At 55.3% G+C, this 22,057-nt stretch overlaps 2 protein-coding genes and 1 long non-coding RNA gene across 10 annotated transcripts in view; 1 reads left to right on the top strand and 2 right to left on the bottom strand.

Moving 5' to 3' along the window:
• GNAS (GNAS complex locus) overlaps window positions 1-14,396 on the bottom strand; it is a 66,445-nt gene extending 52,049 nt beyond the window's left edge. For 4 of the 8 annotated variants that reach the window (XM_030841696.2, XM_060285402.1, XM_030841699.2 and 1 more), the window contains exon 1: window positions 196-2,092. In XM_030841696.2, the coding sequence (XP_030697556.1) occupies window positions 196-2,077 (1,882 nt within the window). In that variant the 5' untranslated portion in view covers window positions 2,078-2,092. Of the gene's footprint in view, window positions 1-195; window positions 2,093-14,274 lie in introns of those variants that run through there. The other 4 variants (XM_060285410.2, XM_060285411.2, XM_060285408.2 and 1 more) reach the window with 3 other exon arrangements.
• LOC138842343 (neuroendocrine secretory protein 55-like) overlaps window positions 1-15,429 on the bottom strand; it is a 57,384-nt gene extending 41,955 nt beyond the window's left edge. The window contains exon 1 of the mRNA XM_070043699.1: window positions 14,275-15,429. Coding sequence (XP_069899800.1) covers window positions 14,317-15,042 — 726 coding nt within the window. The 5' untranslated portion in view covers window positions 15,043-15,429 and the 3' untranslated portion in view covers window positions 14,275-14,316. The remainder of the gene's footprint in view (window positions 1-14,274) is intronic.
• LOC132593520 (uncharacterized) lies at window positions 4,481-17,237 on the top strand. Its single transcript, XR_009559119.1, has 4 exons — window positions 4,481-4,815; window positions 6,355-6,515; window positions 12,884-12,976; window positions 13,296-17,237. It is a non-coding gene; the product is annotated as an uncharacterized lncRNA (long non-coding RNA).
• The last annotated feature ends 4,820 nt before the right edge of the window (window positions 17,238-22,057 follow it).

Below are 22,057 nucleotides of genomic sequence, written 5' to 3'. Positions count from 1 at the left end.
AGCCCACCCGAGGCCCCCCCCGCTCCCGGGGCAAAGTTAGGGCCCCCAGCTGGAACTTTCTGGCAGGTTCTTCCCGCCTTTGCCCAGACCCCGTCCTCCCGCCGCCGGGCCCCAAGCCCCACCGGGCAGCCCTGCCACCCACTCCCGGGGCCCCCGGGCGGCCCTGCTCCCCACGGGCAGAGTCCGCCGCATTACCTAGAAGCAGCAGGCGGTGCGTACACATGTAGCCCATCTTCTCGTTCTGGAGCTGCTTGTCGATGAGTTTGCTGCGTTTCTTCTCTGTGCGCTTCTGGGCGCGCATCTCCACGCTTTCCTTGCGGGTCTGTCTGCGCTTCTCCTCCAGGGCAACCTTCTTGACCTTGGGGCTGAGGGAGCCTCTGGACTGGGGGCTCTCGGATCTGCAGAAGCAGCCTCCGAAGGCCTGAACGAGGAAGTTGCGGAGCAAGTTGCGCCGGGTCTTTTGGCGGCGGCGGTTTCGCCTGGACTGAAACCAGCGGTGGCATCCGAAGGTCCCATCGTCGGATTCGTCTCCGCTGTCGCTGCTGACCGATATGTCGTCGTTGTCGCCGCCGCGGTAGCAGCTGCGCTCAGACCTGCCCCGCCAGGCATATGCGCGAGGAGGCTGCGGAGTAGGCGGATCGGCAGCCTGGATCTCGGGGCTGGGGGGTCTAAGGAAACTGATCTTGGGTCGGGCTCCAGAGGCTGGGGTTGCCCAGGCGGTGGGAGCGGCCCGGGGGACAGGGGTGGCCCGGGCGACAGGGGCGGCCCGGGCGACAGGAGCTGCCCGGGCGGCAGGGGCTGCCCGGGCGGCAGGGGCTGCCCTGGCGGCTGGCGTGTCAGGGCCGGCAGGGGCTGCCCCGGCGGCAGGAGCATCGGGGGCTGCCCCGGCGGCTGGCGCGTCAGGGGCTGCTCCGGCGGCAGGGGCTCCGTCTCCGGGATCAGGGACTTTGCCTCTCTCCGCGGCAGCGTCGGCTGAGCCTCCTTCCATCTCGGCTGCTTCTCCCTCAACTGGGGGTCTCTCTCCCTCTGCTTGCTCTCTCTTAACTGGGGCTCGGGAGACCTTGATGGGCGGGCCGTCAGGCGCGACTCGGGGGCTGTCCACGTTGACGGGAGCGTCGTCGACCCCAACGGGGGCGCTGCCAATCTCGCGCGGGGGTCCGGAGATCTCCATCGGGGGGCTGTTGCCCGCGAAGTGTGGAGGAGGTCTGACAGCCTCTCGAGATGGGCTGCCGATGATGCCTGGGACCCAGAGGGGGGGCTCGTTCGCGGCGGGAGCGAGGAGGACCGCACTCGGGGCCGCGACTGCCGCGATCTGGTTGCCGCCAAGGCCGTCGATTTGTGGGCTAGCTCGGGGGAGCCCAGGGGGTGGGCTGTCGTCCCCAAAGCCTGCTCCATCAAACTCAAATGGCACATCCTCCTCACGGGGAGGGCTGCATCCTCCTCTGAAGCGTGCGCTTGCAGGTCTGAGATCTTGGGGCTCCTCGGGAGGAGCCCTAAAGACCCCCGCACGTGGGCCTCCTGGAGCGAGGTCTGAGACCTGCAAGAGAGGTTGGTTGCAGCTTCCCTGCGCAGGCTGCTCAAACTCAAAGGGCATAGCTTCTTCGGGGGGAGGGCTGTAGCTTCCCAGGCTTGACCCGGCCTCACCGAAGGCTCTGGGCTCCACGATCGGTGGGCTGAAGGCTTCAAGGCCTGCATGGGCCCCAGTGGTGTCTCCAGGGTGCTCCAGGGTAGGCCAGAAGCGTCCCAAGCTGGACTGCTCGACCTCGAAGGGCATGGCTTCTTCAGGAGGTGGGCTGTAGCCTCCATGGGCTCCGGCTTCCTTGATGGCCTGGCTGAGGTCCTGGAACTTGGGCCTGGAGACTTCTGGGGGTCCACAGGCCTCGCCTTCAATCTCGACGGGGACGGGCTCGCTGTGAGGCGGTGGGGTCTCCATCTCTTCGGCTGCGCCAGGCCCAGCACCGGGGGCAGCTGCCCCTGGGGCCTCCAAAGGTGGTTGCTCGGGCTGTTCGCCGAGTTCAAGGGGGATATTGCGTTGTCCTGACATATTATTGCCGTCGAGGCAGTTGCGCACGCCCATAACACGGTGGCGGTTTCTTAAAATAAACTTGGGGCCCCGTAAGACGGAGCACCCGACCGAACTAGGGTGAAAAAAATATTTTCAAAAAAAAAAAAAAAATTGAAGTACCAGCTGGAAAGTTCTCCAACCACACTTTCTAACCCCAGTGAGGTCTAGGGGTTCAGGACCTCAAACCCCAGACCATGTTAGAAGCAAGTCTATTGTTGCTGGTTGAGTCTTGGCTCCTTTCTGGCCACTTTTTATCCCCTCAGGCGGCCCCTGGCCCCCCCTTAGGCCTGCTTCGTCCCCTCCTCTCTCTTTCTCTCAGCTCCAGGCCAGCCCCGCCTGCTTGGATCAGAGGAGCGTGCCGATTCGGTCCGAAAATCGCTCGTAGTGCTCTTTCTCTGCCACCAGGGGACACCAGCCCCGGCCGAGGTGGCTCCGGGAGCCGGCTCCGGGAGCCGGGAGCCCCGGACTTTGGGTAAGGGGGCTGATGAGCGCAGGCCTCGCAGGGACGTTTTGGTTCCTTCCAGTCCTCTCCCTGACTGATTTGGAGTCTTTCTCCTCTCTTCTCCCCTGGCCAGAGAGAGAGCTCTCCTGCGTTGCGGGACACGTGATGCAAGACGTGGGCCCCGGGCTGCTTGAGCGCAGGAGCTGAAACCCTCCCTCCCAGACCCAACAGACTCTCCTCGAGGGGAGGGGGGACTGCAGGAGTGTTTCATAACCCCAAATTACCCCTGAACCCCTGAGCCCCAGCCCCCAGCCCTGGGCAGCCTCGGATCCTGCCCAGGTCTGGAGCGCAAGGCTTTGGGCGGGTGGGAAGGGGGTGCAGGCGCGCGCGGGGATGCGACAGGTGGTCGTGAGCCCACCGGCGGAGCAGGCAGGAGGCGAGGGGCAAGGGGTGCCGAGTGTGAGCACGCAATTTGTTTTTAAAATGTGTTGGGGTACTTTCCATCGCTTCTGCGTTTTTGTTTGCCGGTTGCCGAGGCTGGCTCCTGTAAAGCACCTCTATGCACCCCCATCCCCACCACACTCTGGGGTCTCAGCAGTGGCCTGCGGTGGCGCAGGCAGGGTTCCTCCCCGTTTATGGGGACTATGATAAATACAGGGGAATAAGAGGGTCTCGGGCATCTACCACCGAGACTCTCTAAGCGGTAGCTGCCGCGGCACGGAACGCGGGGGCGTGGGACGCACACAGGGACCCCACAGACTGTAGGCCCCGGAGTTCCGGGGGTCCTACTGTGCGGGGGGAAGGGCTAAATGGAATTTCAGTTGAAATTTACGGCCGGTTTAGGGTGGTCTCAGAGACTGAGAAACCCCATGCGCACCAAATCCAAAAATACACACCGTGCCGCGCGGGCAGCTGCGGCCGCTGTGCGCTGCTCCCCGCCTCGGGCACCGGCTGCGGGGGTGGTCAGTCTGCTCCTCTAGCCCCGCTCCAGCCCTCCTCCAGCCCCCTTCCAGTCCTTCTGCTCTCGCTGTGGGTCTCCCAGAGCAGCAGCTTTACTTTTCCAGCGCTTGAGCCCGCTGAGGAGGCACACAAGTCTTGCCACAAACCCGGCAGTCGCCCGGCTGCATTCTCGTCGCCGTAGCGCGCGGTGGGCTCCGAGCCGGCGGGGATCAATGCCTACACCACTTGGGTGGGCTCGTGCGTGCATGCACACTGATCTGGGTTTGGGGTCGGCGAAATCTGGCTTTGAGCCCCAGGAAAGATTTGCTGTTTGCGGTTCGCGTAAGACCCGGGACTCGGGCATGGCATCGTATCTGACTCGCCAGTGGGTGACAGGGACCTGTGAGCCACTTTTAGGTGGAAGGTAGCTGGGCAAGAGTCAGGTGGGCGCCTGGCCTTAGGGCGGGGGGAGGGGCGGCGGGATGCGGCAAGCGGGGCGCATCGCCGGGATCGCACTGCCTGGATCGCTGTATCTGCCAGCCGCAGTCGAGCGAACCACGTACGCACGTATGCTCCAACCTCGTGAAACCTAACGCAACCCTCTTCAAACGAGGGGGTCACAGCCAGAGCGCCTCACTGCCCCCGCGCGTGGCCGCGCTGCGAGGAGGAAGCTGACCAAGTTGGACCCCGGGTAGCGTGTGGAGCCTCCCCAAGGGCGTCTCCTCTCATCTCTTCGGGTCTACACACTTCCAAGTGCCAACACTGAACTTTGGTTCAAACTTTGGACAACTATCCCCACGCGTAACGGCTCAACCTTTTGGGCATCCACTGAATGGTCCAACTGGGTCGCAACAGTCAACTCGCTCCCCTCCGACCCCAGCGCTTGGTCGGCCATTGGGCTGGGGTCACGCCAATCAAGGCTGCCTGGCGAATGAGCGGGGGGCGTCGGACCGGAAACCGGATATGAGTGGGAGGTCCAATAGGGGGCGCCGCGTTGGAACGCCCTAAGAGGTTATGCGGCCGGGGTGGTTAGAAGCGGATTGGTGGGCGGGCGTATGGCGACCAGGCCTGGACCGCCACGAGGCTGGGTGGCGCCGTGGGGTCGCTCTTCTTGGCGCCCCAAGTCACCAAAGCTGAAAGGGGAGGTGAGGGCTCTCAGGGACCAACCCTTGTTCTCGCTGATGGCGGTGGGCGAGCCCACCTAACAGGGATCCGCCGCCGGGGTGAGGCGAGGAGCAGGCTTTCCAGGGCCTGGAGGTAGAGGGCCCAGACCCTGAGGAGAGGGGCTCACTGCCCCGCTGCAGAGGAGCGGCCCCAGATGGATAAGGAGTTGAGGTCGCGGGGGTGCTGAGCCCTGCCGAAGTGGAAGGTTAGTAGACGTCGCGGTTTGGAGCCTCAGGGAGGCCACGGTGGGGGCCCCAGAGGGACGGTTTGCTCTCGCCAGGCCTCGCGCGCCGCCCACGTCAGCAGGGAATGGGCACAGGGTCTCTGTTTGACATCCTCAGGAGCCGGTAGCATCCTGGTGGTTTGCCAGGAGAGCACAGGCATTGGCGGGATACAGATTGGGCAGAGAGCAGCCCTCCCTCGCAGAGGCTAAGCAACATAAAAACGAAAGAAAAGACCTGCAACTGGGGGGACCTTGTTGGAGACAATAGAGTTTCACGTGGGCCTCTGTGGAGGGATAGATGTCTAGGCTGTGAACAGAAGGGGGGGGGATGGGAGACATTGGCCTACCACGAACAAAGATCCAACAGTGGGATACGTGGCACATGGCTGGGTAAAGAGAACAGGCCACCTTGCCGGGTCTGGGAGGACCAGTGGGGGAGAGAGGCAGGAAAAATTGGGTAGGATTTCTCAGGGCAGGCAGTTTTGAGGCTCTTTTGGTAGGAAATGGAAGAGATACTGAATTTTTTGTCCTGCAAGTGAGGATTTGAGCCTAGTTTTAGGACAGGTTTGAGGCAGTGCGGAGGATGGTCCTGTTGAAGAGAACAAAGGAGGCTGTGTCTGGTCATGACCTTTAAGGGAGCGAGAACCACGCACAGGGAAGGAAACAGGAGGGCTGGAGGGAGGGACTCAAGAGGGATCCCAGAGGACCCTCCAGCGACTTCTGTGCAACGCACAAAGGGTGGCGGAGTCAAGTCTGGTGCCTGGATGATGGGACACCTGTGGGATAGGGACGTTGTGGAGGATCTGGAGAGAAGCTGGCATGGTGGTGGAGCCAGTCTGGTTTTAGACATGGCAGAGGGGAAGGAAGGATGTACAGTCTGGGTGGAGATTTTCTTCAGCTTATTATTTAGGAGGAAGGGACCAAAGTTTAGAAGGAAGGTAAAGACCCCGAATTCAAAGGGACAGTTATCCTTCTTAGGATATGAAATCACTAGATCAGATAAAACCTTCAAGGGGAGAAATACGTTTGGTGATAGAAGCTCAAACACCTGGAGCACTGGAGAAGAAAAGGGGGGACATTACAGGAGAGAGCAGCGGGCCTAGGACGGGATGGGCGGGAGCACGCCGGAGTGAAGAAGTTAAGAATTGGTCAACAGATCTCATCTCGATGGTGGTTTCTTAGCCTCTGCACTGGTGACATCGGGGGCCAGGTAATTCTTTGCTGTGGTGACTGTCCCGGGCACTGAAGGACGCCTAGCAGCGTCCCTGGCCTCTACGCACTAGATGCCAGTAGCATCCCCTTAGGTGTAGCCACCAAAAATGTCTCTAAATTTTGTCAAGCGTCCCCCGAGAGGCAAAATCACCCCCAGTTGAAACTGCCCCACTGCTGTGGGCTGAGAAAGGACCCTTAGACTTGAGTAGGAACTGCCTTTAACGGTTACAGATAAGTTGGACCAAGGAGAAAAAATGCCAGCATTTAACTCTAGTGTTCCCCTTTTTGTCCACTCTTATTTTTCTCTAGTTACTGGCTACCAGAACCTGAAAACCCCAAATCACTTGGATGAGTGAGGATCAGAGCTGAAACTCCACCACAGATCAGCAGTGGGACCTGAGAGGTGGCAGCAATGTGGCCGATGTTTGAAAGGCAGCTGGGTAGCCTGACCACAGGGACCCGAGGAACGGGTATGGTAAGAGCTGGGGGTGGTCAGCTGGTGGGCTGACTGGGGGCCACCCTGGTTGGTGGGACTGTCTGGCGAGCCCATTCGGGGCTGGTGATCTTGGCTGAGACGGAAATGTGGCCTTCACCTGCATGGAGATGGCCAGAGGGCACAGTTTTTAGGATCTGCCATTGTAATTTTATAATCCCAGAGTATCTGGGGCATAGATTTCCAATTCTGGATGGATTTCTATCGGGGAAGAGGTGTATCTTTTCTAGGAATGAGCAGGAAGGAGGAAGAAAGTTAGTTAATGGGTTCACGCAGCCCAGGAAGAAGGCGGCAAGATAGGCTAGTCAGGGTGCCTGAAGGAAGGCTGAGCTGGGGTGAAGCTGCGGACCAGGGTCTGGACCCTACCTGACGGGGAGTGTGCGAGGGGCTGCAGTGAGATGAGGTGTCCGTGACAGGAGGAGAGGATTGGCTCTCAGTATCCAGGTGAAGGGTTCTTGAAAATTATAATATATTCTTAGCTACTTGGAAAGGGTAACTTTTCTCCACTTGATGCATTAAGAAAGGATGGGAAAATTACTCGTTTCAGTTAAATGCTGCACTTCTAAGGAAAGTCAGTCTGTTCAGACCAGACGGCCCAGGTGCCACACAGGTAGCAATCGGCTGGCTTTTTGTAAAGAGGTAACCCCAAACGGAAGGACGGTGTTTCTTCACTGTTGACTCTGAACGGCACCAGTGCCACCTGCAGGGATGTGGCCCCCTTCCTTGGTGGCTCCACACGACTCCCTGGGCCTCCCCAACTCCATCTTGCGCTATATCGACGCCTCCACGGCAGCACACGTCATAATCAGTGAACGATTTCAGGGTACTTATGTTCGGGGACTCTTACTCATTGCCCAAGGCACAAGCCCCATCCAGATTTTAAGTAGCTGCCTGTCAGCTTTCTTTTTTAGTTCATCCCTTTATTCAAGAAAGAGAAAGCGAAGTGGAAGAGGGTCCCTTGAGAGGGAGGGGGGGTAGGCAAGAGAGAAGGGAGCAGAAACCAGGAAAACGTGATCTTGGGCGGCGGCGTTTCCCCCTAGCAGGGCGTCGGGTGGGGGGCAGTTTGCGGAAGAGCCTTCTCTGCAGCCCCCTCGAGTCATTAGCTGCCAGTGGGTTACTTTCAAATGAGGAGGAGAATCTTTCCACCGGTTGTGAGGAAAAGGCAAAAGCAGAAAGGGGAGGACAAAGGGAAGCGAATTCAGGCTGCGATTATGTTTCTCAGCCTCCCGGTGACAAATGTTTTCTGAGTGCTGACTGAGTAGCAATAAGACTTTGAAGCTGTTCAATTAATTACTGTTCAATTAGGACTCGCTGCGCCCATCCTTCTCCCTTTCAGCATCTCCTCGGCCAGCCATGGCCGGTGGAGGTGGCAGCAGCCTACTGCTGTCTGCAGAAGGGTCTGCGTGACCGGGCTGTTTCAGGCAAATGCTAAGTGCAAGGAAAATGCCTCAAGTGGTTGAGGCTTAGGGGCAGATGCAGGGCTCATGGTGCCAGACAGTGGCAGCCAGATGTATGAGAAGACTTGACCTGCTCAGAGTAAAAAGCCCCAGGCTGGAGCCCCAGAGGCCAAGGGTTCCCTCTATGAATTCAGACCCCCTCGTTCAGCTCACTAGCTGTACTCAGCAGCCCTTGTCTTGGACCGGCCCCCCGGGTCTGGCTGCAGACCCGCAGGCATCTCACCCCCTGCGCTTGTAGGGTGGGTCCAGACATTCTCCAGTCACCTGGATGAAGCTGTGGTCTCCACGCTGGCTGGTGGTGCAGCAGACTATTTCAGGGGGAGAAGTGGTGGTTCCAGTGCCACCCCAGGAAGGGGACTGAGAGGGGGCAAAAGTGGGGGGCTGGGATGGCGGGAGGGAATCCCGGAAGAGAAATTTGGCTTTAGAGGCACCCCGGGTGATTCCTGGCATAGTGATTTGAATTTAAGGGGAATGGTATATTTCACCTTCGCGCACAACCTCAATTACCCAGAGTGCAGTTTCCTAATGAAATCTAACTGAGACAGCAACATAAGCCAGGACACTCAGAAGCCGGCTCTCGCGTCGGGGAGGAGAAACTTGTCTTCTTCAGCGGGGGCGGGGTGGGGGAGTCTTTGGCCCTGCACCCCCTAACACCGCTCAGGTTTGAGATTCGGGGACTCTCCCTGAACCAGAATCCAGGCCTTAGGATCTGAGCCACATGAAGCAAGGTTTCCTAGGCTGCGAATCTTTCCATTTAGTTGAAGCAGCTGAGGTCATACGTATGACAACTCTACCGCACCTAGAAACTGAAATTTCTGGGCCAGGCCTGTAAGAGACTCTCAGAGGGACGGTGAGGTTAAGGGTGACTAATCTGAGACCCCCATTAGCGGCCATCCCTTGTCATCCTTGTCTGTGAAAAATGCTCTTCCTGATGCTAAGCTGACGTTGCCCCTGCTGCCACCACGTATTTGAAGACTGCCATGGAGTCTCCCCTAAACCTTTTTCTCCCCAATCTCGTGCTTCAACCTGTTCTCTCTAGCCCTAACATTTATAGGCTTTGTGATCCCCATCTCCAAACCTCATCTTTTCCTTGTCAGGTGTCTTGTCTCCCTCTTTTTCCTGTGATCCCCCCAAACCTTCTTTTCCTTTTGTCGTCCTCACGTCTACCCCCCATTACAGCCACCACCTGCCCTCTGTCCATGAAGCCTCCTCTAGCTATGGCCTGATATCTGTGCCCCCCCCAGCTAATTGGCCACGTGCTCAGCCTAAAATAAGCCCAAAAAACAGGCCGTGTCCACACGTGAAGCTGGGGGAGGATGCCTTCCCGGTTCTACCCTGGAATAGGGAGTTGGGGGGTGGGTTCCGTGGCGTCAGCTCATCTCAGGTGTCCCGCCTCAACTGGCTGAGTGCTGTCAGCAGGTGATGGTGGCCCTGCACTGCAGACTCTTGGGCTTGGGAGAACTGAGTCACTAGGCTGTTTACTCTGGCTTCTCTGCCGTGTGAATTAAGTAGGCACTAGCACCAGTATCGGCACCAGGGGGCTTGGGGAAAAAACATGAGATGTAAGAAAGAGAAACCAAACATCAGTAAAATCCACCTTATATATAGCCTTTTAATACGTAGCCCCCCAAAAGTTTAAAATACAAAACAAAAACAGAATGTTAAATCACTTAATTTGACATAAACCAGTTCTTTTAAACATTTGCTTTCTTTATCTCATGCATTTGCAACAGAGACAAGATTGGTTTGGGGGGAGTGCAAAAAAACCCTTAGCTATTACCAGATCCCGCAGTACAGAAACATAGACGATATATCTCTAACATTTCATGGGCGAGGACTAATTAAGAAAAAGATGTCTGAAGAAGCTCCTGGGAGGGAGTGATAAGAGAAAAAAAATACAAAGGTTGAGAAAACTGGTTTATCCTAACTAGCTGCAGCCTCTGGGCTATTTTTTCAGGTCTCACCTAATCAGGGCACTTGAACGTGTTACCAAAGAATATATTCAACACTTGTGGTCAGTTAAGCAGCGGGGCTGTTAAGTTTGCTCTCTCCCAAAGCGGCCAGCATCTCCCGGCTGCAGTGCTCAGGGCCAGGCTGGCTCCAGGGCTCCCTGCCCCGACCCTGAGATCAGGGAGGGCAGGTGGGAAAACCAGCACACCTAAGACAAACACTAAGTATCTGCTCTTGAGGAGGCCACCCCCACCCCCCCCACCCCGTTAGTAATAGAACACAGTGGAATTCTGAATTCTCTAACCTGCCTGCCTGCTTACTTACTTACTTATCTATCGTTTATTTATTTCTAACTGGCCTCGAAACCATTTTTGCCCCCAATTCAAAACCAGATTTGGGAAAATCAAATTAGATCAACACAAAACGGATTTCTTCCCAACTGGCTTTTATTCTATCAAGCTTTAACGTTCGGGGCGGCGGGGGGGGGGGCTCCTTTAGCATTAAAATCATTGGTATGAGTCAAATTGGGCAACTCCAGGCTTCTTAATCAACCTCCAAGTGTTGGGAGCAGAAAGGGATGCTAGGACCATCTCTTCAGCTACTTCATTTTCCACGTGAAGAAACTGAGGCAGAGGCCACCGGGTCTGACCCGAGGCTGCTGGGCAGGGCCAGGGTGAGAAGAGCCTGAGGTCTTAGATCCTGCTGCCCACTTCTGGGGCATCAGGATTTAGAAAATAGCGTCATTAATGTCAAACCCGCAGAGCAGGACGAGGAATTCCATCCCTCATTCTGGAACATGGGGATTAAAGATGTAATATGAGAATCTCATTCCCCCTTTGCTGGACAATTTTTAAGAGAAGGGTAGCACTCGAGCTGGCATATGACATCACTCTGGACGCTTAATTTGATTCTAGCGATTTGCTGTTATAGGTCACCTTTCTGTTAAAGAGACATACTTTCCCCAAACACCAAGGTTTCTGCTCAGTTTCCTCTCCATAGCCTCCCTTTACATGAAGAGCAGTAACAATACAGACAAATTAAGTAAAATCCATGCAGGTTATTTAAAACAAACAAAAAAACAAACCTCCTTCTTACCTACACTGAAGTTGCAGCTTTCTTTCTCATTAAACCCTCCATCACAGCTGCTAAAAATGAGGGCTGAAGTGTAAAGGGCTGATAGCAATTCCAAGGGGAAAAAGTTTCTAGCGGGTTAAAGAAACATTATCTTAAAACAATTCCAAACTTTAAAATTCCCAATTCCTGAATTCTGATAAACAGATTAGAAGTCTTGCTTGCCAAACCTCAGAAGTAAACCTACACCAGCTTGTTGACACCACACAGTATTTGAACACTGCTGCATGACTTTCCAACTCAAAAAGTTCAGTTAAAAGAGCACCTTTGTCCAAGAAAAAGCACATTTCTATTAAGCAAATGATTAATGTCGCAAAATTAAAAATCCTGAATATCAGAGCTTACAATTTAAGTAGCTTTACCCTCCTTCCCCTCCTCTTCCCCTTTCTCTCCAATCGAAACCTTATAACTGGCTGGTAATTCACCCCAGTGGTCAACTCTTAAGGTCTGCTTTTTCTAAGACAATTTCCTAAGTTGCAAGGGCAAGTTAAGCCCATTCAAATGCTAACACCCCAGTTGAGCAGGGCGAGACAAAGGGCTAGTTGGGAGACTAGTGAGTTGGGAATGCTTGGAAAACTTGCCAGAAATGCCTCTAGAAAAGAGAGGCAGCTAAACACCAGTGCCTTAGGTAGAAAGAGTATTTTTTGAAGCGTCTCTGTAGCAAAACTCCCTCTCCATGGGGTGAGTCCTGGTCATAGGGGTTTGGTATGCTCCTCAGTTGTTGTGTATGTGCCTAATGACTCTTCCACCCCGGAATCAGGATGGAAGGAGAGGGGGTGGGGGAGGGGAACTGAGTGGGGGAGGGCTGTGGGGGTGGGTAACAGGTTTTCACAATCATGTAGCTCATGGAGGAGCGTCTGAAAGATGGCAAACTGTGTGTTCCTACATGGGCCCCCCCACCCCCGCCCCGCAACAACTAACCTGGTATATTGGTTACTGTTAAGAAAGACAGCCTCTCCTTATGCAGGCTTCAGGTTAAAAAAGAGCCCAAGACTGGGGTGACAGGTGTGGGCTAGGCACTGACGACTTAAAAAAAAAACTTGTATATTCATCCTGCAACAAGGCGATATGCTAATTTCTCCAATGAAAAACCCAGCTCTGCAGGAAAACGGGTCCCCCCAAACCCCCCAGCCTGTGAGGGCAGCCCTCACACAGAAAAGCACACCAAAAAAGCCAACCGCACCCCTGGCTGATTTTGCCTATTCACCAGAGACATTTTGCTGGGTGAACTCAGGCTGCTAAGACGTTAACAGAGAAAAAACAGAACACTTAATGCCACGGAAAGGAACACAGAACCGCTGTTTTTACACTAAGTAGAAATGTCAGCTTTGGGGAGCCCCATTTCACTTAGGCAGTTTTCACGCCTTCAAGCCAAAGCCAGGGCGCACCGGACCCTTCTACAAGTCCTCGGCAGTCTCCAGACTTCTGGACATTTCCCCGCTGCCCAGGGAAGCCCCCTTCCCGGTATTTACTAGTGAAGACCAGAACAGCATCCAACAGCCATTAGCGAGCGCCGCAGCCCAGAAGAAGTTCTGGGTCTCCGCGACGCCTTGCCCAGGGAAGAGACCTGGAAGGAAGACCCTTTAACGTGTGTTCCTTCTGGCCGCAACCTTATCTTAGGAGTCTAAGAACCTGACCCGTCGTCTTTTCAAGTCTCAAAACGTTTCACTCCCCCCCCCCCCAAATCATTCTCATCAGAATAGCTCAAACCAACGCCAAACGAGACGCGCGCGCACCAAGATAAAGCCAACTTCCAAATCGGGTGAGGTTTTGTAAATACATTTCACTAACCAGTCTTTTCCCCCAGGACTGGTGAGAAAGGCACACTTTCCGCACCGAAGATGCGTTACCGGATTCAGGCCGTTTTTGTGCTCCGACACCAGGGCAGCTTCGCCTCCAGGTTAGATTCCAAACTTAGCTCCACCGGAGCTGAAAATGGCCGGTGCGCGCAGCCTCCCCTCCCCTCCCCTCCCCTCCTCGAGGCTGCCGTAGGCGCCGGCTCCTGCCCCCTCTCGACCGATCGCCCAAGGACTTGCCCAAGGACTTGCGTCGGATCCAACACCTTTCCCCAGCTCGGCGGGTGCCGCGCTCTTTGGGGACGCGTTGTAGGGTTCCCTGGTGATAGGCGCGACTCCCTCTCCAGCTTGTTCCTTGTTCCGCTTTACCTTTCCCCTGGTGACCACCTCGCTGACCTCTTGGCCCCTCTCTTACATCCCCAGGCCCTTGCGCAAACAGCCCGGGACCTCTCCAGCCAAGCTGCACCCCGCCCCGCCACCAGACTAGCTGCGCCAAAAGGCTGGCGATGCCCCGACGTGACCAAGCCCACACCACCAACCCTGGTAGCCCGTTGGGCACCTCCCAAGACTCCCGTACCTCCTCTGCCTGCCTTCCAAGCACCGGTGACTCGTGGGGAACCGCCGGCCGGCTCTTAGAGGTCGGCTCTGGGGCGTGCGGGCAGGTGCGCACGCTCTTTGCTGCGGTCTCCGGCCCCGCAAGCGCCCGGAGACGGGCGTTGGCGGCCAGGACCGGCGCGCAGCCGCGGGGGGCACTGGCGCCGAAGTCCGGCGCCTCCAAATTGACAGCGACGGGACCTGGGCTCTAGGCTCCGAGTGTCTTAAGCGGCGCGCGCGTGTGCGCGCAACTTTCCCCGGGAGCCGGCAGTCTCCGGAGTTGTCGCCCAATCCCAGCCTGGTTAGTATTCGCACATTGCAACAGTGTCGCTACCGCCGGGCGGCTCTGCTTTCTGAAAGTTGGCGCGAGCACCTCCGAACCACGTTTCGGGCACCCGCCAAGGCCAACTGGTTTGAGACTACTTACTCTAGGAGGGAAAAAAGCACGTAAAACAAAGTACTTACCCGTGCCTTCTGGGTGTGCAGCTCGAAACCTGGGGTGCTCCCGGAATTCAGTCGTGCATCCTGGACACCAGCTCGGAGACCTCAGGCTGTCTCCAGAGGGGCGCGAGAAGCGCCCCGCCGCCCCTCTGGCCAACAGGCCTTTGGCCACCCGGGCGCCCGCCAGCGCCCCGGGGGAGATTCGCGGAGCTCTTCCTAGCTCGCCCTGCGCCCCCGCCTCCAGGGCTAACTAGCTGAGCCCGCTCTCTTCCCGCCTTCCTTCTAACCTGCCTTTGCTTCTCCCTCCCTTCCTCCCATCGCTCCAGCACCGACCCCAGACTCCCCAGTTTAGCGGTTGGTCACCAACCTGGGTCAAAGAAAACAAGGAGAATCTGGGGCGCGTCCTCCATTAGTGACGCCGGATGGGGATGGGTCCCCTTTTGGAAGGAGACTCCGGAGATGGGTCGCGGCGGGTGGGCTTCTTCGGCTTGCAGCGGCGCCGTCGCTGCTTCTTCTCCTTTGGCTGCTCAGACTCCTCGGGGTCCCTCGGATCCTTGTCCTCGGGCTCGGGCTCCTCCCCTTGTCTGGGGCTCTCAGACTCCCGAGTGCTGGGCTGCGTGCGACTCGGGGAGGCGTCGGGGCTCTGCAACCTCAGGGCGTTGAGACGCTCAGTGAGAGACTGGTCGAAGGTGCGGCGCTTGGCCACCACGGGGCCGCGCTCGTCCTCGGGCTCGGTCTCGGGCTCAGTGGTGGGGGCGGTCTCAGGGTCGCTCTGGAAGTCGGTCTCCGACTCGATTTCAGACTCGGTCTCGGATTCGTAGTCGAACTCTTCCTCGTACTCCAGGCACTCGGGGAGGGAGAGCTCGAGGTCTGCCTCCTCGTGCTCGTGGTCGGATTCGGGGGGCTCGGGGAATACCTGGGCGGCGGAGCGGTGGTGGGCGTTAAGGAAGCTCCGGCGCTGGGCAGCCGCGCGCTGCTGGGCGCGGGCGCTGGAGGTGGCGAGGGCGCGAAGGAGAGCAATGGAGCAGGAGAGCCAGAGGAGTGCGGTGGCTGCCCGGCGGCCTAGGGGTGGGCACAGATCGTTGTAACTGTGGCGAGCTCGGCGCCCTTGCTGAGCTCGGGATCTGCGATCCATCCTCACACACACTCGGCGAATCCGACCCACCCTCTGGCTCTGCAGAGAGCAGCTCCGAAGAGCATCGGCTGCTAGAGCCGGAAAAGGTGCTCCTCGCGAGGTTAAGAAGCTGGGTCCGGAGGTCCCAGCTCCACCTCGGCGCGAGGAGAAAAAGGAAGCACCTACCTTCTTGACCACTCAACTTTCTAAAGCTCCGCGCCTCTATTTGCCTCTCTGGGCAAAAAGAAGGGATGGGAAAAGGGGAGAAAAAGTCTATCTCCTCCCAGGCTCCTCTCTCTAAGTCTTAGACTCTGCAGCCTAAGACTCGGGGAGAGGTGCCTCCGCTGGTCCTCTCGCCTGGGAGAGGAAAGAGGAGACTGAGGCGAAGACAAATGGGGCGGAGAGGTTCTGCAAAGTTGCGCGCCCGGACTTCTGCCGGGCATGTGCAGTAGGGAGGCGGGGGCGGCTCCGCGTGAGTTGCGCAGTGGCGCCGAGCCCGAGGCGTAGACCCTAATGGGCCGGCAGGTGGCAGGAGGGAACCTTGTTTGAAAGGATTTGGGCGATGGGAGCGGCTGGGGGCCTGGCGGGTGCCAAGGAGCGAGCGAGCGAGCTAGCTACAGGTTAGAGTGCTTGCGCAGCTAGGCATGGGTTCTCCGTGGGGTCCGTACCGCTCCCCAGCTTCTCCAGGGTTATCGATAAGTTGAACAAAGCCCGAAGCAGCTAAAAACCAGACCGCAAAATTGCGGATATTCCGGAGGAATGAGCTTCTGTACGTCAGTATTAACGGTGCGGTTCCGGGCATTTTCCAGGGGCTCAATAGTGTGAGCATGGTAACCTCAGGCAATCATTAATTAATCGTGAGATCACCTTTGGCAGACCTGGTACAGTGACCGTAATCTGAGCAGTTTCCAATCCCCCCAACCACCAATGCGGTCTCAAGAGACTAATTAGTTACCTAATGGATAGATGAGCATCTTCCCTAAGAAGGACCCCCACAGACAGACGGAGTGATGGTTTACACGTCCCCAAGCCCGTTGGTGGACCACCCTGAGCTCTAGCTGAGAACATGTGCCGAAAGTCTAATTAGCTGGAACCACTAGTTAATATCTGTGCTCTTCAGTAGGTGCAGCCAATTGTCTGCCCTTGGGGGGCGCTGCAGGGCGATCAGCTATCAAGGAAACCGCTGGGTACCACTCAAAGCTCTTTTCATAGATAGGTTTTCAACGAAGTGAGTTCATTCAACAAGTGAGTTCATTCAACAAATGTTGAGTGCCTAGCACATGCCAAGCTCTGTTCTAGGTGCTGAAGATAGAGTAGGAAGAAGAAAAGGAAAGAAAAGAAAATCTTACATCAAGGAAAGGATACTTAGGATTAATTTGCTGTTACTCAGAGCATTAAACCACTCAGGACTCCCTCCTTACCCACCAACATTGTTTAACCCGGCGTGCATTCTAGTGAGAAAATTATTGGATCAACCAGAGCATTAGGGCTAAGGGACCCCTCGACACCCTAGGTCATGTCGTTGAACCCCAAAGGAAATGAGCCCATCTCTTTCTCAGCCCTGGAGAACCAAATGAGCTCCATGTCCTCCTGGAGGGGGATCCGTGGAGTGGTCGTTGCTCAGGCAGGATGGTGCTTCGGAAGCTCTGGGGTTCCACCTGTAACCTGACTGCTGCTTCTGGGTTGTGCATGCCCTCCCCGTTAAAATATGCAGCATCACTTTTGCCCTTGTGACAGGTCCACCGGTGGTATAACTCAGGGCAAAACCATCTTCCTAGAATCTGTGGAAGCAACAACAAGGCATTACAGGTGCGACAGGTGGTTTTTCTTGTCTTTGAGTCAACATGGGGGACACTTGAAGAGTCCATGAGGTAATTCTGCCTTCCCTTCTGAGGTGGTCCACCAGGTGTCCCCTCCTGGCACTGCTTCCTGGTGCCGAAGTGTCCTGCACCCACAGCTATTCCTCAGTGTGGTGTGACTCACCCTTATCCCTTGCGCACCATGCCTGCCTTAGAGCTGCTGAACCCAGAGTTAAGACCTTAGTGAGATCCTAGCGACTGTTTTGACATGTGGAGGTTTTGTTTCTGCATCTTCGCTGGGGATGGTCTTGAATGCTCCTGCCCTGTCTTCTTGGCTGTGTCTATCTTGCATCTTGTTTTCTTCGAGTTAGTTTGTAGCATTAAAATACTGATTGGTGTAATAAAGTGGGATTGATTGCAAACCTCGTAAAAAGACAGACGTCTGCGTTCTCGTTGTGCTCTCCTCTTTACCACTTTGCAGAGTGACTGAAAGGGTTTTATTATCACAGGTGTCTGGATGGCTCCAGTCATCATATGGATGGTATCGGGGGACACGGGACAGGGCCCTTTGGAACTGCAGATCTCAAATCCTGGTCTCTCAGCCCCAACCTGAGACATTTCCAAAGGTTCTGCTCACACTGACCCGCCCACTTGCTTTCTTCAATCAGCTCAGCCCCCCTGACAGTGAGTGGAACATAAAGACATCGTTCAAGTGGTTCTCGGGGCACATTGGGAAAAACTCAGGAATATGTGGGTGCTGCTGAATGCCCTTTCAATGGAGACAAATGCCAGCTGTCAGCAACGAGGTGGATTATGATTCTTTAGTGTACATAAGAAAGTACTTCGTTTTGCAAAAGGAGTGCTTTCTGCCTATAATGGAGCTGGCAGCCCGGAGCCGATCCACTAATATAGATACACCGAGACTGCCTGCATTATTAGAAAATGTGCATTACATAATACATAGTTTTGGACTAGATTCTGCATTACTAATGCACTTTCTTTGCAAGATGCATTTTAATCAGCAAATGAACATTTAACAAAGCACTGCATTTAGAGCCCCAGTCATGTATAGTTACCGATACATTTCTGGCGTACATTCGACACGGGCTCTGGGGGCAGGAGAACGTCGCTGAAATACTGTTCCATCTCGCACTTAGTGCCGGGGCTGAGCAAATGGCTCTGTGCAGAAAGCGCTCTTTAAATGCGTTACGTGCATGACTTTAAAAGTGCTCGCGGCAGAGTGAATTTCGAAAAGGAGCAAGTGGGTGATGAACGGCCTCGGGTTGTTACCAGGCGAAGGAACCAGGGGCTCTGTCTGTCTGCGGTAAATAAAGTGCGGACATATATCAACGTATATCACCGGCGGGGCTCTGCCAGAGGGAGGCTCCTGGACCCATTGGGCTGGAAAGCGCAGCTTCCAGTTCATTACGATCAGGGTCTTATTTGGACGAACTGTGAAGAATAACTGTCTTCAGCCCCTTAAAGGATTGTCCTGTGGAAAAGGCATTATGATGTATTTTATGTGGCTCGGCAGGGCAAAATTAGAACCTATGGGAGGCAGTTTCAACAGGCAGATTTCAGCTCAGCCCAAGGAAGGATATTCCAACAGTTAGGGCTCTGAAGTGGAACGGCTGTCAGGAGATGGTGGCTCTTCGTCAGAAGCGGCGTTAAATCAAAGGACAGGTGACCACATATTAGAGATGTTTTCCCTGGGACTCCTGAGCCAGGTGGAATTAGAACTCCACGCTCACCGAGTTCTTTTCAAGTCAGATTCTGGTTCCATGAAAGGGCTCTGGAGGCCCTGGGAGAGGGGCTGGGGGCTCTATTGATGAACATGCTCTTCCGACTCGGCTTCTATTGTAGAAGCATTTGAAAGTGCAGGTGGCTCAGCGGCAGGAAGGAGTGTCTGGGTGGCAGTTTCAGGACACGAGCAAACAGGTGTCAGTGATGGAGGCTCGGCCAGCGGTGGGCCTTTTGTGACCAGGGTGGGCTCTGTGACTCTCCGCTCCGCAGCTCATTTGCTGAAGCAGAGAAATCCGTCTCTGTCTATTAGTTGTATCGGGCCTCGTTGCCTCCCCTCCCGGAGCTGCCTCGGAAATTAACAATGAAATTGGCTGTTAAGCAGCCTCACGTTGAGTCACTTCTGTGACCACGACACTCTTCCAGGCATCGTGGGGAGATGGAGGTGATTGAGAAGTGACCAACCCCTGTCATCTGACAACATGCATGTCAATGTGAAATGCCTCCAACTATTAAAGAGTGGATTGCCAACAGGTGCCACATTCTAAATCCTCGCCAGGTGGACAAACCAGGGAGGGAAGCTGCCCGACGGTGGCTACAGTCAGGTGGTTACATCTGGTGGTTTTCTGAAAGGTGAGCTTTTACCTCGTCTGACTTTGAGGTTTTCTTTTCTTTTCTTTTTTTTTTGAAGCCCATTAGAGCAGTGCTTTCAAGCCACCTGTTCCCGCATGCCTACTGTGTGCGAAGCCCTGTTCTAGTCACTCTGGGGGAGACATGACTCACGTGAATTCTCAAAAGGCTCGCCAGGCCATTGTCATGGGTCCCCTCGGCACCAACACGTTTTCCAAGATGAGACACAAAAGTTTGGTTCTGCTCCGCCAGGCGAGTGGGTACAATCACTCTTGAACACATTTTTTTGGACAGTCATTGATAAGGACTAATTTTAGAGATGGAGAGCTTTTCAAACTTTCCTTTGGGTAGAAATGAACTCAGGGAATATGACGTGCTCCCCACCACTGACTGTGGCAATCAGCCAGAAAGGCTCAAGCCCACTGGGAATTTGGCATTGCCTTGCTGCCTGCGCCCCCCCCCCCCAGAGGTCTGGGTACAATACAAGAGCATTTGGCTCGCTTTTCTGGGGCGCCACGTCGCTGTCACTCAGACGGCGCTGGTATCTGTCAGCTCTCACCAGTAGAAAGGGCAACGAGCCCGGGCTCCTGACTTTGTGATTTTGGGGCTGTGCCGTCTAGAGCCAGAAGCAAACAATAGGGGGAAATCATCATCTCTTTGACATGGCTGGCTTCTGTCCAGGCCTTTGTTGGGGTTACAATGTTCTATTTGTGCCCTTCATTTTTAAAGGGAGATAGGATCAGAAGTGACCTGTGTCCCTGTGCAGAGCTGCTGGGGTCCTCCTCTCAGGAGTGGCCCTTCTTTTCTCTTGGCTTTGTGCGCTGTCGAGGTAATCCTACCAACGCAACACCCACCTGCCTGCCTACCTGCCTACCTACCTACTCCTGTCATGGGAGGAGCAATTTCTAGGCTCCTAATCCAACAGGAAGTGTCTGGAAGGCCCCTCCCCCAGGCAGAATGTAAGCTTGGGTGGGCAGGTCCTCCTGGGGCACGGTGCCTCCCTTCCTCTGCTCTGGCTCTGGCTCTCAGAGCCAAAGCTTTCATTTGATGTGGTCCCTGGTTCACCCTGGACTCTGGCCCTCTGCCTGGCTCTGTCCTGGAGAAATGGCGCCTGGATTCTGTCACCTGCCCTGCTCCAGCCTGCCTGGTGCTCTCTCGTGGCCAGCGCTGCCCATGGCCCCGGTGGTGCTGGTGTCAGCTGTGTCCTCTGCCCTGCAGAGCTGCCCCTCCTGAGGCTGGTGGGCAGTGGCTGAAAACACTGCTGATTGCAGAGGACCACTCGGCTGTCGGGAACATCCTGTGGTGTGTGGTTTAGCTTTTGTCCACCCGGGCCCACGGCCACTAGACATTGACAGAGAGCCTCAGAGTTGTTTTTCTGTTCTCTGCTGAGGGTCTGACTCACCCCTTCAGACGTTGTGGGGGAGGGAGGCAGCAGCGGGGCCGAGGGAGCGAGGCTCGCTGGTGTCCTGGTTCAGGATGGCACTCGGAGCTGTCCTTTCAGCCCAAGCTCTTCAAGACGTGATTAGACCAATTTAACATATCTAGTCACCGAGGCTTTGGTAGATTGCGACTGTTTCTATATGTGCAAAGTGGAGAATTGAGGCAATTATCTTCGGACAAATGATGCTGGGCTCTGTAATCAGCCCGTCCTCATAACTGGGGAAATCAGCCTCATTCATCGTGGCAGTGCTTTGACTTGAAGAGGATTCTAAGGTATTTGTTACTTGCTCTCGGCTTTGTTTTTCCCAGTGGCAGTCGGGGAAGGGCCATCCTGCCCCACAGGTATGAGGGTCTGTGGCACCCCGAGGCTGTGGACCTGTCAGCTAGGCAGGGAAGGGGATGCTCTGGGTCAGCTCCCTCTCAGCAGGTCCATGGCCAGGTGTGGGCCAGGTGACCGACCTCTGCTTCCTGCTTCTGGCGGAGGCCTACCCCCCCGCTTCTTCTCTTGTGCATGAGAGTCCTGAGATGTTGGGGCAGATGATGGACAAGGTCACCTCCATTGCCAGGATAATACAGGTCCCAGCAGGGCCCACAGTTAGACATGAACCACCCAAGGTAAAGAAAATGTCACAAAACTAGAAGAAAAAAGAACAGGTCTTCTCAGATCAGAAATGAAAACTCACTATTGTCTGGTGATGACGACTTCTGGAGCCTCCCACCTTCATACTTTTTTTTTTGGCTAAAAATCATTGTAAATTGGGAGTTTTTCCCTTTGCTGGTCTAGAAACTCCTTCGTAAAAGAGCCGTTACTTCCCTCCCACCTCTCCACTCCTGAGGGAAGAAGGAAGAGCGAGACTTTTGTTTTTCCAAATTGCTGAGGTCTGATTGATTCGCGGCAAGTGAGGACTTCAGGCCTAATTGCCCTTGAGAACCATCCGTGTAGTTGGGAAGCCGAGAACAGCAAGAGGGCCCTGTAGGGCCTGCTGGGTGCTGGGCCGGTGGGCCGCAGCCCCTGACTAAGGAGCCCAGAAGGTTCCCTGGCGCCCGCTGCCAGCACCTCCGCCACCCAACCCTCACACTCATAATTAGAGAACAAGATGAATCTAAGGAATTTCAAATTGTGTTTTGGACAGCCTCGGAGGTGGGAGCTTGAGATGGCCCTAAGAATTCAAAACACAGGAATACGAAACACACGGGAATAGGAAACACACAGGAATACGAAACGTTTTTCTAGATTGTCAGGAAATCTTCATCTTTGTCACTTTGAAATTTTCTGATGTTGCTTAATTAGTTTTTTTAAAAAAAACAAACTCTGAAATTCCTATTCCAAATTGAGATGGGAAGGTTTTGAAAAACATCAGTCTGTCCTCAGGACAGCGGTGGCGTAGTGCGGCTTCTGTGTCTTTTATTGGTAGCGAGTTTACTTC

Source organism: Globicephala melas, chromosome 15, assembly GCF_963455315.2.
Source record: "Globicephala melas chromosome 15, mGloMel1.2, whole genome shotgun sequence".
In the NCBI taxonomy this organism is placed as follows: domain Eukaryota; kingdom Metazoa; phylum Chordata; class Mammalia; order Artiodactyla; family Delphinidae; genus Globicephala; species Globicephala melas.
Note: the sequence above shows the minus strand (reverse complement) of the source record. Positions and strands in the feature narration are given on the sequence as shown.